Genomic DNA, 15187 nt, shown 5'->3' with positions numbered 1-15187 from the left:
CATATATGTTCACTGCAGCACTATTCACAATAGCAAAGACATGGAATCAACCTAAATGCCCATCAGTGATAGACTGGATAAAGAAAATGTGGTACATATACACCATGGAATACCATAGAGCCGTAAAAAAGTATGAGATTATGTCCTTTGCAGGAACATGGGTGGAGCTAGAGGCTATTATCCTTTGCAAATTAATGCAGGAACGGAAAACTAAGTGCCACATGTTCTTCCTTGTAAGTGGGAGCTAAAAGATGAGAACACGTGGACATATAGAGGGGAACAACACACACTGGGGCCTGCCAGAAGCTGGAGGGTGGGAGGAAGGGGGAGAGGATGAGGAAAAATAAATAATGGGTACTAGGCTTAATACCTGGGTAACGAAATAATCTGTACAACAAACCCCCATGACACAAGTTTACTTATATAAGAAAGCTAGACACGTCCCCCTTAATTTAAAAGTTAAATAATAAATATAAATAAATAAATACTTTTTAAAAATTAAAAAAAAAGTTCTTCATATCTCCCCAGGGCGAATGAGACTTGATCTGGAGGACTCTTTAAGGCCAGCAGTGCATAAAATCCATGGTTACAGAAGGGATAAGCCACTGGCGCCATCCAGCACCCACAGAAACAGAATTTTTGGAAAAGCCAGATAACTAAGAAGAAGCTAATGCCCCCAAAGAGGATAAAGACCAATTTTGAATAGAAAAGCTAACATACCAGGAGGCTCAAGCAGCCATCCCCAAATTCCTCACAGGCCGCCATGTGTCTTCGGGTGGCAGGCTCAGCACTGAGGTTTCCCATGATGGCAATGCACTGGCACAGAGCCGAGGAGCTGCTTACCTTGGGATCTGTCTTCTAAATGAGAATCGAGAGAAGGCAGAGCCTCAGAGAGCAGGCAAAGGATGCCGCATGATCTCTAGGTGCATCCCTCACTCATCAAAAGGCCCGCGAACCAACCAGATAGCTTCATGTCACATGGAGGCATCCCTGGGGTCTCACTGGCAACAGGATGGAGGCACATAGAGGGGTAAACCCAAAAGGGTCTTGGCCTAGGGCTTAATCCCAGCTCCTCCACCAACCAGCTGGGAGGACCTGGGCAAATCCCTTCCCTGCTCAGAGGCTCCATTTCCACAGCTGTGACATGCTGGGGTGTGGTTATGCTCTCTAAGGGCCCCTGAAACTTCTAAGGTTCAATAGGGACAGGCTGCAGTTGCAACACACTCTCCGAGGAGAAGCCCTGCCCCCCACACTATTCACTGCCTTATCAGCTCAAATTGCTACAATGGTCTTCCTGACAGGATGACTTCCATTTGGGAATAGGGCTGCACGTCGTACTTAGTGTCAGCAGGGAACTGATGGAGACTGATGAACTCTATCCACCTTCACTTAAGATGCCACCCACATCCAGCTTTTCCTCCCCTGTAACCAGCGCCATCCATATGCCACCTCCACCTGTCCCTCCTATAGCTGTTTCAATAACTGAGAATTGTGTAAATTCCAGCTGTGAATAAATGATTAATCAACCGAGAGACAATAGTTGTTCTGGATTGTAAATAGTGTTTAGACAGCCCCATTCACGCTCCTAAGAGTGTCTGTTACAGAGGATGAAAATGACAGTTTGCTCACCAGAACGCCTATGAGTGCAGGGAGAACACCTGGAAGGTTGGCCTGGAACCAGACTTGGAATCTGTTGAGAAACCATCAGCCAGGATTTATTTTTACATTGCATAAACTATAACATAAATATAGTGTCTCAGATAATGTTGTAGACTCTAGGTCCATATAATTTAGAGTGTGCATGGACAATTCAGAACCAAAAAAAGAAAAAAGCATGTCACTGTGTATGTAATGTGGCTTTAATTTTTCTGAGTCTGGAGAATTGCCTTTGATGTTAAACAACAGATCTCAGATGGTGGCTCCCTTAAGCAGGAGTTGCTGGAATCTCTAGGCTTCTGCCAAGCTGACTTACCCCCAACCCCTGCTCTGAGTCTACAGCGTGTGTGTGCGGGGCGGAAGGCAAATACCATGCAAGCATGTTTACCCATCGGAGCCACTGGGAGGGCCTGGATGCATGCGCATCTCCACACTCTATAGCCACTGTTCCATACCCCGGCCCATGCCAGCTGGCTGGCCTGCTTGTGAGCACAAGCAGCTCTCTCATCCTATTACCATCTCTAAGCAAGGTGTCCTAAAATTTGTGAGGAAATTTAAAACACAAGATGCACTTTAAAAAAAAGCACTTGAAAAGTTATGAAAACTAAGACCCTTACTATCATCCCCAGCAGCTAGACAAAACAAAACAAAACAACACAAAGCCATGGAGCAGAAGGAGGTCATTACTCATAATGTCACTGGCAACCCCAGAGGAGGCTGCAGTTGACTGTTCATTCTTGCTTGCTGGCTCGCTGGCTCGCTCAGGTTCATTCAACGCAAATTTGCTGGGCAGCTCCAATGTACCAGGCACTGATTAGGAGGGAGGAAGGTTCCCAACACCTGGGAGGCTTGCCTACTGTCAGAGGCACTGCTTTAAGTATGCTGCTGCTTCCAAACCCATGGAGGCCCGGATCAGCCTCTACGCAGGTGACTAGAATGGGAGTGGGTGGCCACAGCCCCCTGGGAGGCATCAGCCCTCCTACTCAGTGAATCTTGCAATATTCACTTGGAGACATGGCCTAGCCTCTCTCAATATGGCACATTTTTAAAGATCAGACAGTTCAACAAAGACTGAAGAAGAAATGTCAATTTCTATAAATAAAAAATTACCTTTCTTCCAGAGCCAAGTCTGTGAACAGTCCCACAGCAGTGTTGGCCTCCTTATCCGAGAAATCAAGAAATGACACCAGGGCTTCCAATAATCTGCAAAAAACCATAATAACCTCAGAGGTAGCTGTCCTCCAACTAACAACATCCCAACAGGGTAACCCTGCAAGGAAACCAAAAAGGAGTCAGCATCTGAAATAAGCAGAAAGGGTGCCTTGCCATGCCCTCCTAGGAAGCCTAGCTCCCTGCCCACCCAGAGATAGATACTCTTAAGTGGCTGGCTCCACCACTTAATGTGAATCCCCAGAATGCTGAATACTCTTAACCAAAGTTTATTGATTATCGGACGCCAGCTCCAAAGGAGTTTCTGTGACTCTGCTATGTGACTCTCTGGCTCAGTCAAGTTCATTAACTTAGATGACATCTAAATGGCATGCTTACTAATCTGCTGATGACTAAAGTGGGAGGGCCCCCTAATAAGGTGGGTGATGGAATAAAGATTTAACAAGATTGTGACAGGCTGCTGAATATATTAGATTAAATTTAATAGGGTTAAGCTCAAAGTCCTCCACTTAGAGCTGGAAATTCTGCATAAGTAACAGAATTGTGAGACCTGGTTTATAACTGGTTCATATGAGAAAGATTTAAGGATTTTTAGCCACTTACAAACACAAAATGAGCAAACAATCTAACACAGATGCCAAAAAACACCTGATGCAATCTCAGGCTGCCCAAACGGACTTACTGGCACCACGACAATGGAAGTAAGAGTAATTTGTTCATTCAGCAAACTTGCATTAAGCATCTACAAGGTGCGAAGTATACCGTGCTCAGTACTGAGCTCCTGGTCTCCTACAGTGATACACATGTAAATAAATAAGATAAACTGTCTTAGGTGATGTGTTAGAGACAGACACATGTTGAGGGGACCAGAGTCTCGCTGGTGGGAGGTGTGGGGATGGAAGTGAAGAAGCCTTCGACAGATGACACTTCAGTGTCTCTTGAAGTGTAGTGTTAGCTATTCATTCATTTATCCATTTGACCAATCACAGTGAACAAGCACTGACTGTGTACCAGGCAATGTGGTCGGTTCTGAGGTCATAATGATGAAACAAGACAATGTCCTGGCTCCAGGCAGCTTGCAGGCCAGTGTCGGGCCCACAGGGACGGGTACAGAGGCATGTCAGGAAAAGCAGCCTGCATTCACAGACTATGTGGGCATAGAATTGCAGGAACACATTTAGGGACTGCTGGCATGCAGTTAATGCTTAGGATGTGAGGGGAGAACAGGGGATGGTAGAGAGCTGGACAGAGCCCAGATCCTGGGGGCCTTCTAGGGCCTGCTGGAAAGTCTGTACTTTGCCCTGTAGGCCCCTGTTCTCCAACGTGTGGTTGGTAGTGGGGGTCTCTGGGACAGATTCCTCAGTCACTCTGAGTGGGAGGAAGCTCCAGGAGGCTGCTTTTTCATAAAGTCCTCATGCGATTCCTAGCCATTATATTTCCTAGTAATTGGAGAACCAGCCTTACAAGGAATAGTCATTTCAGTGTGTTAAGTAGGAAAATAGCAGAACAGATGTGCATTTTAGAAAAATCCCTTCGGTGTACGGTGGAGGCTGGATTGGAGCAGGTAGTACAGGAGGCAGGAATTCAACCAGGGGAGAACTGTGATTGTCCCGAAATAAAGGCTAAGGGACCAGACTGAGGCAGCAGCAGAGTAAGAGGTACAGTAAAAACACAAAGAGACACTCATGAAGACCTGGAAGAAATGACTGGAGACAGTAGAGGAGAACTAGAAGAAAATATAATTCAGGAGATGCTAAGGAGAAAGAGCTGGCAGCATACTATCTTACGGATGTGGTGAGGGAGAGCCAGGTCACTTTCAGGACATTGGCTTAGGTGACTGGATAGGTGGAGATACCCTCTATGAAGACAGGAAATTCAGGTAGATGAACTGGTATGAAGACCACATTTTGATTTACTAAGTCAATGATACTTGTGGATGTTGTGATAAGAGATGTCCAGTGGCAGAAGGGCGTTTTCATCTCACACTCAACAGAGTGAGACTTACACCCTTTGCCTCTTGACGAAAGCCATGGATGGGAAGAGGGCCAAGGGTAGGATCCTGGGATCCCTGACTTGGAAGGGTGATAGCATAGGGAGGCTTGCAAAGGAAACCACAAAGGAATAGCCAGGAGGTAGGAGAGGGGCCAGGAAGGATGGTGTCCTGACAATCACTGTGATGGAGTTTCCAGAAGAGTAGTGATCAATAGGACCAAATGCCACAGGGTAGAGAAGGGCAGGGACTTTGACCTTGACATCTTTAAGAAAGACAGATGATAGGGCATCAGATTGGGCTTTTGGGAATATGAATTCCAGTCACCCACATCTATGGTGCTGGATCTATTTAGCCACTTATTCTAGGAGTGGTCTGGAGGCCAAATCATCAAAGGAATGATGGAGGTAACAAGGATGCTTAACCTGGAATATATCAGTATTTTCAGATACCTAAAGTACTGGAAAGCTGGGAGAAGTCTGGGCCTGGGCCTCAGTGTATGGAGGCAGAATCAGCCCCAGAATAGTATGGGGCAGGCAACTTGTGCACAGTGTACGAGATAATTTATATCAATCAGAACTGTCCTGAAATGGACAGTTGGTTACCTTGGGAGGTGAGATCACAGACTCTCACTAATTGGGGAAAGACTTCCTCCAACCAGTCTGTTAGCTGCATTAGTGCCCATCCTGAATCAAATGGAGATAAAAATAATGAAAACTGCTGGCATCTCCCCTGGAGGGCATCATGCACAGGCTGTTTGGGGGTATGCAGAGGACATCTATGCTGAGTGGGGCTTGACTGGATGGTTTCTGAGGGCCCAGGTGACACCAAGCTTCTGCAAATCCCTAACATCTTCAGGAATAGATTACAGTGCTCCTGCTATCAAAAATAATTTATGTTTTACAGTTAGTTCAGATTCTTCCTTCACCAATTTAAACCTATTTTCTTCGGTCTTGAAGATGACTGCTAATGAAACTGAATAGCACAGATGAGACAACAGTCTAAGACCATCTTGGCTTTGTCCTGGGAGACATAAGCAGCTAGGCCCCCTCACTATGTGATAATGCACACATCCTAACTGGGCTCAGCACCTAGAGAGAATGGTGTGTCCCTTTCTATTTCCTCACATACCCTCTTTTTTGGTGGCAGATTTTCTGCTCTGCTGGTAAGCAACTGTCTCTGTGAGTGAACCACAGGTCAGAAAATGCTTTCATGTAACCAATAAATGCACGGTTACTTCAGTTTAGGACCCTGAACAATATACCCTAAGAGAAAATGATTATAAAAATATGATTGAGCCCTTATCATACCATGTGTCAGGATTAATTGATGTTAGTTGCTTTTTTTTTTTTTTTTCTGTAGCAGATGCTGTTTGCTGGCTAACCTCACAGATATTCTCCATTCCCTTCTATTCTTCCTAACTCTACTACAGAAGAAGTTGGGACCATTTTTTTTCCACTAGGGGTAGCATGTGACACAATTCTGTCCAAAGAGAAATAGGCAGTAGGTTTTCTTGATAAAAGGGACAGATCCAGCTGGTATTGACCTGTCTTAAAGAAGGATGTGAAGCTTGGAGTTGCAGCAAGAGGGAAGGTATGACCATGTGAGGAAGGTCAAGAGAAGGGGAGAGACTTTGACCTCAACATCTTTAAGCCACTGCACCAATAGCTGCTATCTTTAGTCTCATTTTATTAGGTGACAAAACAAGCCAGGCTTTATTTTGCTTAAGCTCCTTTTGCTCAAGTATTCTGCACAATGCAGCAGAAAAAATTCAACTGCATCACCCCCCATAAGTGTCATCATAAGTGAGTGATGCAGATGAGATACCAGCGCCCGTCAATGCTAAGTAACTTTCCTGGGTCACACAAGCAGAGACATGCAGGAAATTGAAACTCAGTACTGCTTAAGACTAAAACCCAGCACTTTTTTACAAAATGACACTGGCCCTTGGCCAGCACACATTCATGCCTTCAACCTCTTCTCTGAGGATAAACATTGTGGGAGGAATGTGATATGTGTGCTGCCGTGACGGTCATGGGGCTATGCGCAGCCCTGTCTTGCTTCAAACTGCCTCGTTTCATCACAGAGAACCCATTCTGTCTAGTTCAACTGGAGATGAACATTAAGGAGGCTAGTGGGCATAAAAGTAAAGAGCTGAGGTTTCTCTGACTGTCTAAAGAGTAGGCAGGACCACCCGAGATGATCATGAACGCCCTCTCCGAGAAATGGAAAAATGCACATTGAAACTCGAGCAATTCAAAGGGAGCTTGAGGGGAAAAGCTCATGATAGCTATAGCTACATTTACTCAAAGAGACAAAAACAATATTAAAAAAAATAAGATGAAGGTATTGTGGAAATGACTGCAGAGTCATTTGAAATGCAAAATGTGCTTTTGGGGAATTTAACTCCACTAACAATCTGCATCTGCCGTGCAGCCCGAGCTTCAGTGGGTTGCCAAAGCCTTTCCTGGGAGCCACTGAGGCTGCGACTGGGCCTGGAAGGGGAGCCATAGGTAAGGCTTAATAACCACCCTGTCACGGCACACATGGACCTACATACCAAATTGGACAGTGTGGGAGGGCTCAGCAGGGTCCCAAAAAGATCTCAAAGGAACAGGAGCCACTTGCAGCAGGTTTGGCTCCTTTTCCTACTGGGAACACATTGCGGAGCTGGGTCCTCAAAACAGTACCTGGGGGCCAGGCTAGTTGCGTGAGATTCCCATGATTCCTTGCTGCATTTCTTCCTGCCCCATGAATGACATGAGGTAATAAAGCGTACCTTGCCTACCCCACAGGATGAGGGGAGATAAAACAAAACAGCAGTGAACGAAAAGACTCAGAAGGGTAATCTCCTGTTTTTAGATTGTGAGAAACATTTATAAAGCAAGCTACAATAATTGCCACTATTTCTGTTAGATTGAACCACATGAAATGGCTGGCATGCAACCTTTTAGATCTAATATGGGGCAATTTCATATGTTCAAACTAATCATGTAAAGATAAATAAACTGAAAACTTAGTATGATAAAAGTAAATAAACAAATAAGTAAAACAAGTAAGCAAAATAACAAATAAATTATTTAAAAAGTAAACTAATAAATTATAAAGGACTGGGCAGAATCACTGTGGTTCAGTAATCTTTCTAGAAAGTCTACTTAGGGGATACACATTCTATGCCCATAGTCTTACACTTTGGAAAGACCTCCACGCGACAGTATTTGAAATGTTTTATTTATTCACATTCCATCTTGTTCCAGAAAGGGTTTAAGGACAAGTAGAATAAGATAGGATTACCTCAAATAAGAATGAAAGAAGAAAAGGAAGGGCAGGAACAGGGTAGAGATAGGACCAAGGCCAAAGGCGCAGAAGAAAGTGACCTATTTTAAGGTGGGGCTCCTGATCTGGCTATGAAAGGGCTGCCATTTGCACCATTTGTGGGATGGGGATGAGCCAGTTGCTCAGGAGAACTGAAACCATCCATAGTACCAAGTTCAGACAGGAGTGTGTCCCAGAGGTCCTCATGACAGAGCACCCTTGTCAAAGGCTCTTTCTGTTATTGATCCTTCAAGTCACACAACAGAGATATGAGGGGAGACAGGCATGCCTGAACTTGCCAAGTGATGACATGAGATGTCCCAGGAAGATCCTGCCAGCAGAGGCTTACCTGGTCAGGTCAAGGTGGCTGATGATCAGGCTCCGTCCACTCTCAGTCTGGGCAAGCTGCAGCAGCAGGGCAAGGCTCTGCTGACGGATGGCCAGGACCTTGGAGGACAAGAGGGCGTCCAACAGCCTGGCCCTGTCATGGTGCATCACTAGCACACGCTGGTTTTCCTCTGCAAAACACAGGGATTGTGTGTCTTGTGCATGCCATCATGGCAATCAAACTAGCTCTGTCACCCTCTATCCTAATGGGAAACTCAACTGGTGCCCACTCATTTGAAGGTAGGATAATGAAGTGTAAGAGTGTGGATTCTAGAACCAGACTGCTGGGTCCGAATGCCCAGGGGAGCAATCTTACCAACGAACTCTTGTGCTTCTCAGTCTCCTCATCAGTAAAATGAGGATTATGTTCCTACCTACAGGGATGTCATGAGGATTAAATAAGTTAGTACATGACTGTGCCAGACAGGGACTGGCACCCATAAATCAACTATGTCATTATTGTCAAACTTCCTTGGTGTGTTGTATCTGGAGACACTAGCAAAGGGAAATAAATCAGTTTAATTGTGGAATGTCTTTAGACCATCAATATTCATACAATGGCTAGAATAGTCATTTGAGGAAATGTTATCCAGGAAACTAGAGTATCACGTGAGAGCACTAACGAATAAAGTGTGCCTTCCTTCCTAGAACATAAGCTCTTCCAGGATGGTGGCAGTAGATTTATCCCCTTTCATCTGCTTCATTTTCTGACCAGGTACATGAATTTGTTTGAAACTGCAGGGTACAGACTGCAGTATGAGGCTAAGCTATGAAACAGAGCAAACTGGATCTCAAAGGGGTGGGCCCCATCACTTGGACCTCATTACCCTTGTTTTTCTTCCCTCCTGTGCTAATTGCCCATTTACACATAGCACACAGCATCCAGTAGAAGACACACACCAGGTCCCTTCTAGCCCTGAAAGAGCCGGAGGACTGCAGGATCCTATGTGTAGCCCACATATCAAACCACGTTTTCGTTGCAAACATTACATCTCAATCCTATACTTCACCTATAATTACTCTTGTCCACGTAAGATAGGATCTACTGATTTCTGAAATGGAAAGGTCCTTGTGGATTATATATTTTGTTCTTATACTAGAAAAGTAGCTTGATATAAATAATTTAAACAACATAGAGTTAGTTGATACCCCCTCCAGGTAAGCCCATTCCCCAAAGGAGCTATTATTCACCCCTCATATAAATAATGTGTAAAATATTATACATCCTACCCTGTAATTGGCTTCTCTTCCCAACTCCACAATAGATCACTGACATATTTTCATGTCCTTACTTTTAAGCATTCCCTTGCCCTTCTGAAAAACTGCTTTGCATTTATTGAGTTAGATATATCAAGATTTTATTGACCTGTGATACAGCATTTACATCACAGGTATCTGAAAATATTTTTCAGATGATAAAAAAATGTAACTTTAAGGTTCACAGAAATGATAAATAGGTTCACAGAAATAGAGTAAATAGATTGATATGTCAGATTCACACCGAGTAGACATACCATTGCCAAGTCCTGCCTTCCTCACCCTCCCGTAGGGAAGTTTGCAAAAACACTGCCCTAAGCTGGTGCAGGGTCTTACACAGAGTAGAAAGGCACCTTAATGATGACAGTAGCCTGGGCATAACTCCCCTTACTTCTTGTCAGGAAATAGGCCCCCTGATTGTCTAGATTTTTAAGAGCTTAATTTCTTAAGTTCTTGAATCCTCTACTCTACCAAAGAAGAAAAAAAAAGGTATTATCTCCTACTTAACATCTCAGAGTATGCAAACTGCATTCACGAACTCTATCACTGGCTCCCCACAGTAGCCCTGTGAAAAGGAGACATAGCTATCATTATTCCCATTTTCAGTGTTTCTGTCCAGGGTCAAACTTTTTCCTATGAAACACTTTTTAAAAATGACAGAAGTAAAATTTGTATTTATGTTGAAGTTACAAAAGTGATTAAGAAAGATTATATAAAAACGTAATGAACTCTGGAAGATGCAAATATGTAAAAGCCTAAGAGTTAGCACAGTAAATAAAATGCCCATGGCATTCTACTCTCTTAATACTAGATGCTAATCAGCGTCTGAAGATACTGGCGGGGATGACTGTAAATCTCAGGATGCTGGAAAGGTACTGTGGTTATCAAAAAGGAACGATATTTTAGGCTGACAAGAAAAGAAAAACTCCATCTACCTCATTGCCAGTGCACGAACAGAAGTCATGAGTCTGCAAAGAGCAGGAGGAGAGGAGAGAGGAGGCCACTCATTATGCTGACAACCTCCTCCCTTCACCAACCTTGCCCCTCATCTGTCTACCTTGCTTTTGATCCATAAGCTTTCCTGGAGGGAGCGGGTGTGTGGGGAAGTCTAGACATCAGCTCTCCAGGGCCTGGCCTTTGGGGAGGACAGTCCGCCCAACAGTGGAGTTCCTGCATGCAGCGCATTAATGGTGATCAACGGTGATTACCCAGGCTTACCGTTCTCGCTGCACGCTACTTGCCAGAGCTTGAGAACAGACACACAGACCATCTCTTCAACTGCATCTTTTCCTGCTGTAGAAAAACACCTAGAATGGACAAAGGAGAGCTATCTTAAAAGTCTGAAAATCAGTCTCGATTTTCTTTTCCATTTGGTTTTATTTCACCCCTAGATTCACCAAATACAGGTTTGAGAAAGTATAGTTTTACAATCCAGAGCCATGGGCCACCAGGATCAATCACAGAACTATGAGTCCCAGGCCACGGATGCAGACTGAGGAAGCCAGGGCTGCACAGAGGCTGGGCAGTGAGCTAGGGCCATGGGTGACAGCTGCACTGGGACCAATGAACTGTGGCTGAGCACACAGACATGTATGGGTGACTCCAACCCACACGGGTATCCTAAGCCTCAGGAAGCACACCAGAACAACTGAAATGAAAATATAGTCACTTTAGCAAACTGCATCCTACCATACAGGTCTTTCTTCAGATGAAATTATAAATGCGATTGGCCCATTTATATCACTTCTTGATATGATCAGCAAATTCCAAATGAAGAAATGAACAAATGACAACCTTGCAAAAACTGGTGGGAAAGCAGCAAGAATGATCATTTCTCTGACTTTGAAGAGCTTAGAGGAGCCCTGGGAAGTGCTGCTGCTCCTCTCTCTTCAATTGTTTCTTTTTTTTGAGACTGAATCTGGTTGTATCGCCCAGGCTGGAGTATAGTGGCATGATCTCGGCTCACTGCAACCTCCGCCTCTCAGATTCAAGCAATTCTCGTGCCTCAGCCTCCTGAGCAGCTGGGATTATAGGTGCCCGCCACCATGCCCAGCTAATTTTTGTATTTTTAGTGGAGTCAGGGTTTCACCATGTTGGCCAGGCTGGTCTCAAACTCCTGACCTCAAGTGATCCACCCGCCTTGACCTCCCAAAATGCTGGGATTACTGGCATAAGCCACCATGCCCAGTCTCAACTGTTAACTGCAGTGTAACTCCAATGTCTTGAGGGTCAGCACTCAGAGATGTTCGTGTAGCAGCTTTGCACTCCTGGAGAGCCCCCCACTACTGACTGAAGGGTGGTAATGTTCAGAAACATGACTGTCTATGTGCCTAGTGTCTGATTTCATAAGCAGTGGTTATCTTCCCTTGCTTTGATGCTGGGCTGTCTTTATGAACATCCCTACCTTCTTATGACCTCGTTGTCACTGATGATACTAAATCCATTGTGCGTTCTGAATAAAGTTTGTTCTGTGCCTGAAACAGATACAGAGAAAACCACTTCAGACTCCCAAACTGGCTGGCTGGTGTCTAGCTGCAACACAGTCACCTGCTAATGAGAAACCTAATATGGAATGTCGTGGTGCCCACATGAATGGTTTGGCAGGAACAAATAAACTTTACATTTTGAAAAATACAATGGTCAGCAGCCTCTCAGTGTCAGAGGCCTCAGTGCCTCTCAGGCAGAGGGACTATTTAGAGAAGGACAGCAGAGCTGGGGTGGCCCCGAGGGCTATCTGCACAGCTCATCATTCTGTAATCTTTACAGAGCCTCTCAGAGCTGCTTAACCTATGGGAAGTACCAGCATATCCATCTGTTCTTAAATATTTATTCCAAAGCTACTTCCAGGTTCTAGAGAGGAATTTATAATCTCCAAGAAACTGCTTAAGGGGATATTTGTGTGCCCTCCATTGTACACTAAAGAGAAGTCAGACACTCCATCTATTTGTACAAACAACATGCTGTCACTGAGTATGGAGATGATTTAAGCCTTGGTAACAACGTTTACAAGAGCTAGTAAAAGAGAACAGTATGGTCCTCATTAGTAGGAGAGCTGATGTTTGCTCTGAAACCATTTTCACATCCTAAGCAGCCATTAACTGTAACTGGGTGAACCTTACAGTTTAACCTACAAAATTGTGTCTTTCATTCCTCCACAGTGGAGGGAAGGTATACGAGGTGGTATGGGATGCTTGAGGTGTCTGTGGGGGTATGTGTGGAGTACATGCAGGATGTGCATGGGGTGTGTGGAGAAAATGTGAGGGCGGAATGTGCGCAGGATATGTGGACTGACGTGAGTACTTATGGTGTGAGTGTGCTGTGTGCGGTATGTGGTGTGTGTGGAATATAAGGATATATTCAAGTGAGTGAAAGCTGAGTGCATGTGTGGTGTAAGTATATATCGAGTGTATGCCACGTGTATGTGTTGTGTTGTGTATGTTTATTGCATGTGTGCTGAGTGTACGCATGCTCTGTAGAGAGGATGGAGCAGAGGTGGGAGGACATTTCTGTACACCGCTTTTAGCAGCTACATTAGCATACATCTTTCATCAATATTTGTGGAAGGAAGGGAGGGATTCTTGGCCTGGTAAAGGCAGACCTCTGAACGTGTCCCTTCACACTGACAGCACGCATGAGATCACATACATCTCTGGCTTACACTCCTTTATCATTTCAGTCAGGATCTCAATCCCCCCTGCGTAGAACAAGGGGATCTGGTCAGGCTTGGAAAGGGTCTCTAGGAGGTTCTTGGTGGTCACAGCTGTGTTCTTTCCTAAATCCAGCAGTTCGTGGGCTTCCTTTTCTTGAAGGTCTGCTTTTTCCTGAAGATCTACTTGATTCAGGTAATCTAGAAAAACAAGAAAGGAAAGCAAAACAAAACCCTAACAATCAACAATACCACACAAGAAGCAACCTTTTTTTCTTTCCTTTCTTTTGAGGATGGGAGTTTGAGAAGCATAAAGCATTAAAATAATTAAAACTCTTCTTTAGCAAGAAAAATTTTAGAAACAGTCTAAATCTACAACCAGAATCTTAAACCTTGTTGGGGATTCAAGGAAGTCTAAAAGTGTCTAAGGGAGGATGGTGTAGAAAATGAAGAAGGAAAATATTAACATTTGCAAGGGAGCACAGCAAACCGAGGAGCAGAGTGGGCCGGTTAACACAGAGGACCCAGCTGTGCAGGAAAGAGGATCCGCTGCTGCCTAGTGGCCAAGGGCAGTGAAAGCACGGAAGGCATTCTAAGGCAGGAGGCAGAGGGAGGTGGAGTTCAGACGAAGGGCCTCAGCAGGAACGTGCTCACCTTTCACCTGGGTTTGCAGCTTGGGGTTTATTTCTAAGATCTTCTTATAACACTCTCTAGACTGGAAAAAAGAAACAAGACCTTAGAGTGGTTTGGGTAAAGGTGATTATGAGAAAGACACTGGGTGTCACTGGGCTTGGCTGCTTCATTACTTTCTCCTTGCCTCCTCCTGCTCCCAGTGCAGGAGGCAGGATAGGAACACAGTGTGCATTTGACATTTTTGTTCAGGCTTCTCCAGTTCTAGAGGGCAACAGGAATTATTTCAAAATTCGTTTTAAAGAATTTTAGATGCTCAGGATGAAAAACATCCAGTCCTAAATTCTTGTGGATCATGTGTGTCTGGGAGAGAAATAATCATAAAGTAAATGCAAAACTTAGATATGATATTTGCACTGAGAGAGAAAGGAGGCTGTCAAATATGTCCATAGGGAGTTAGGAAATAAATGAAGCTAGAGGCAATGTTGACAGAGACATGGGAATAGGAAAAGAGAACTGCCTAGTTAAATGTACAGGCTGTGAAGAGAACCGGTAAGGGATCCATTTATTGGCCACATAAGAGTCAGCTGGAAAACTCAAGAGTGAGGGCTTCTCATTGAGGAAACTGCTAGATAGAAAGTTACCAGAAAAAGGAAGATTCTAGTTCATAGGATTCCTGGGCTTAGGGCAATATTTCTCACAAGAATATAAGAACTGCCCAGAGTATAATCTAACCAGTCACCTAGAGAAAAAGCTCAGAAAAACAAACAAACAAACAAACAAACAAAAAACAGTTCTGAGACAATCTTGAAGGTTCAACGTTCGTCTAGAAGACTAGAGTTAAGAAACAAACTGAAGGAAGGCAATAACACATTAAAGTAGAGAACAGTGTCGCAGGAACAGAAGTCTATACATCAGAGTGACCCTGTATCCAACTTTTCTTCAACCCTAGATCTAATCTAGCAATGATTTTTGTTGGCTTCACTGTCAGTAAATATCCAAAATCCCATCACTTCTTACCACCTCCATCACTACCAACCTGGTCCCCATCATCACCTCTTGCTTGGATATTTATTGCAATAGACTTATCACTCATTCTCTGTTCTTATCTTACCACAACAAAACACATGCTCGGC

General features: G+C 44.2%; 1 protein-coding gene across 1 annotated transcript in view; it reads right to left on the bottom strand.

The window, feature by feature from the left end:
- The window catches only part of TTC12 (tetratricopeptide repeat domain 12), a 60558-nt gene that overhangs the window by 15884 nt on the left and 29487 nt on the right, over window positions 1–15187 (bottom strand). Inside the window, 10 exon segments of the mRNA XM_055273173.2 lie at window positions 721–858; window positions 1630–1690; window positions 2767–2859; window positions 8481–8649; window positions 10994–11082; window positions 12180–12249; window positions 13434–13622; window positions 14076–14136; window positions 14239–14267; window positions 14270–14315. Coding sequence (XP_055129148.1) covers window positions 721–858; window positions 1630–1690; window positions 2767–2859; window positions 8481–8649; window positions 10994–11082; window positions 12180–12249; window positions 13434–13622; window positions 14076–14136; window positions 14239–14267; window positions 14270–14315 — 945 coding nt within the window.

The sequence above is a fragment of the Symphalangus syndactylus genome, chromosome 3 (assembly GCF_028878055.3).
Source record: "Symphalangus syndactylus isolate Jambi chromosome 3, NHGRI_mSymSyn1-v2.1_pri, whole genome shotgun sequence".
NCBI lineage: Eukaryota > Metazoa > Chordata > Mammalia > Primates > Hylobatidae > Symphalangus > Symphalangus syndactylus.
The sequence above is the reverse complement of the archived record's forward strand: the minus strand, read 5'-3'. Positions and strand labels throughout refer to the sequence as shown.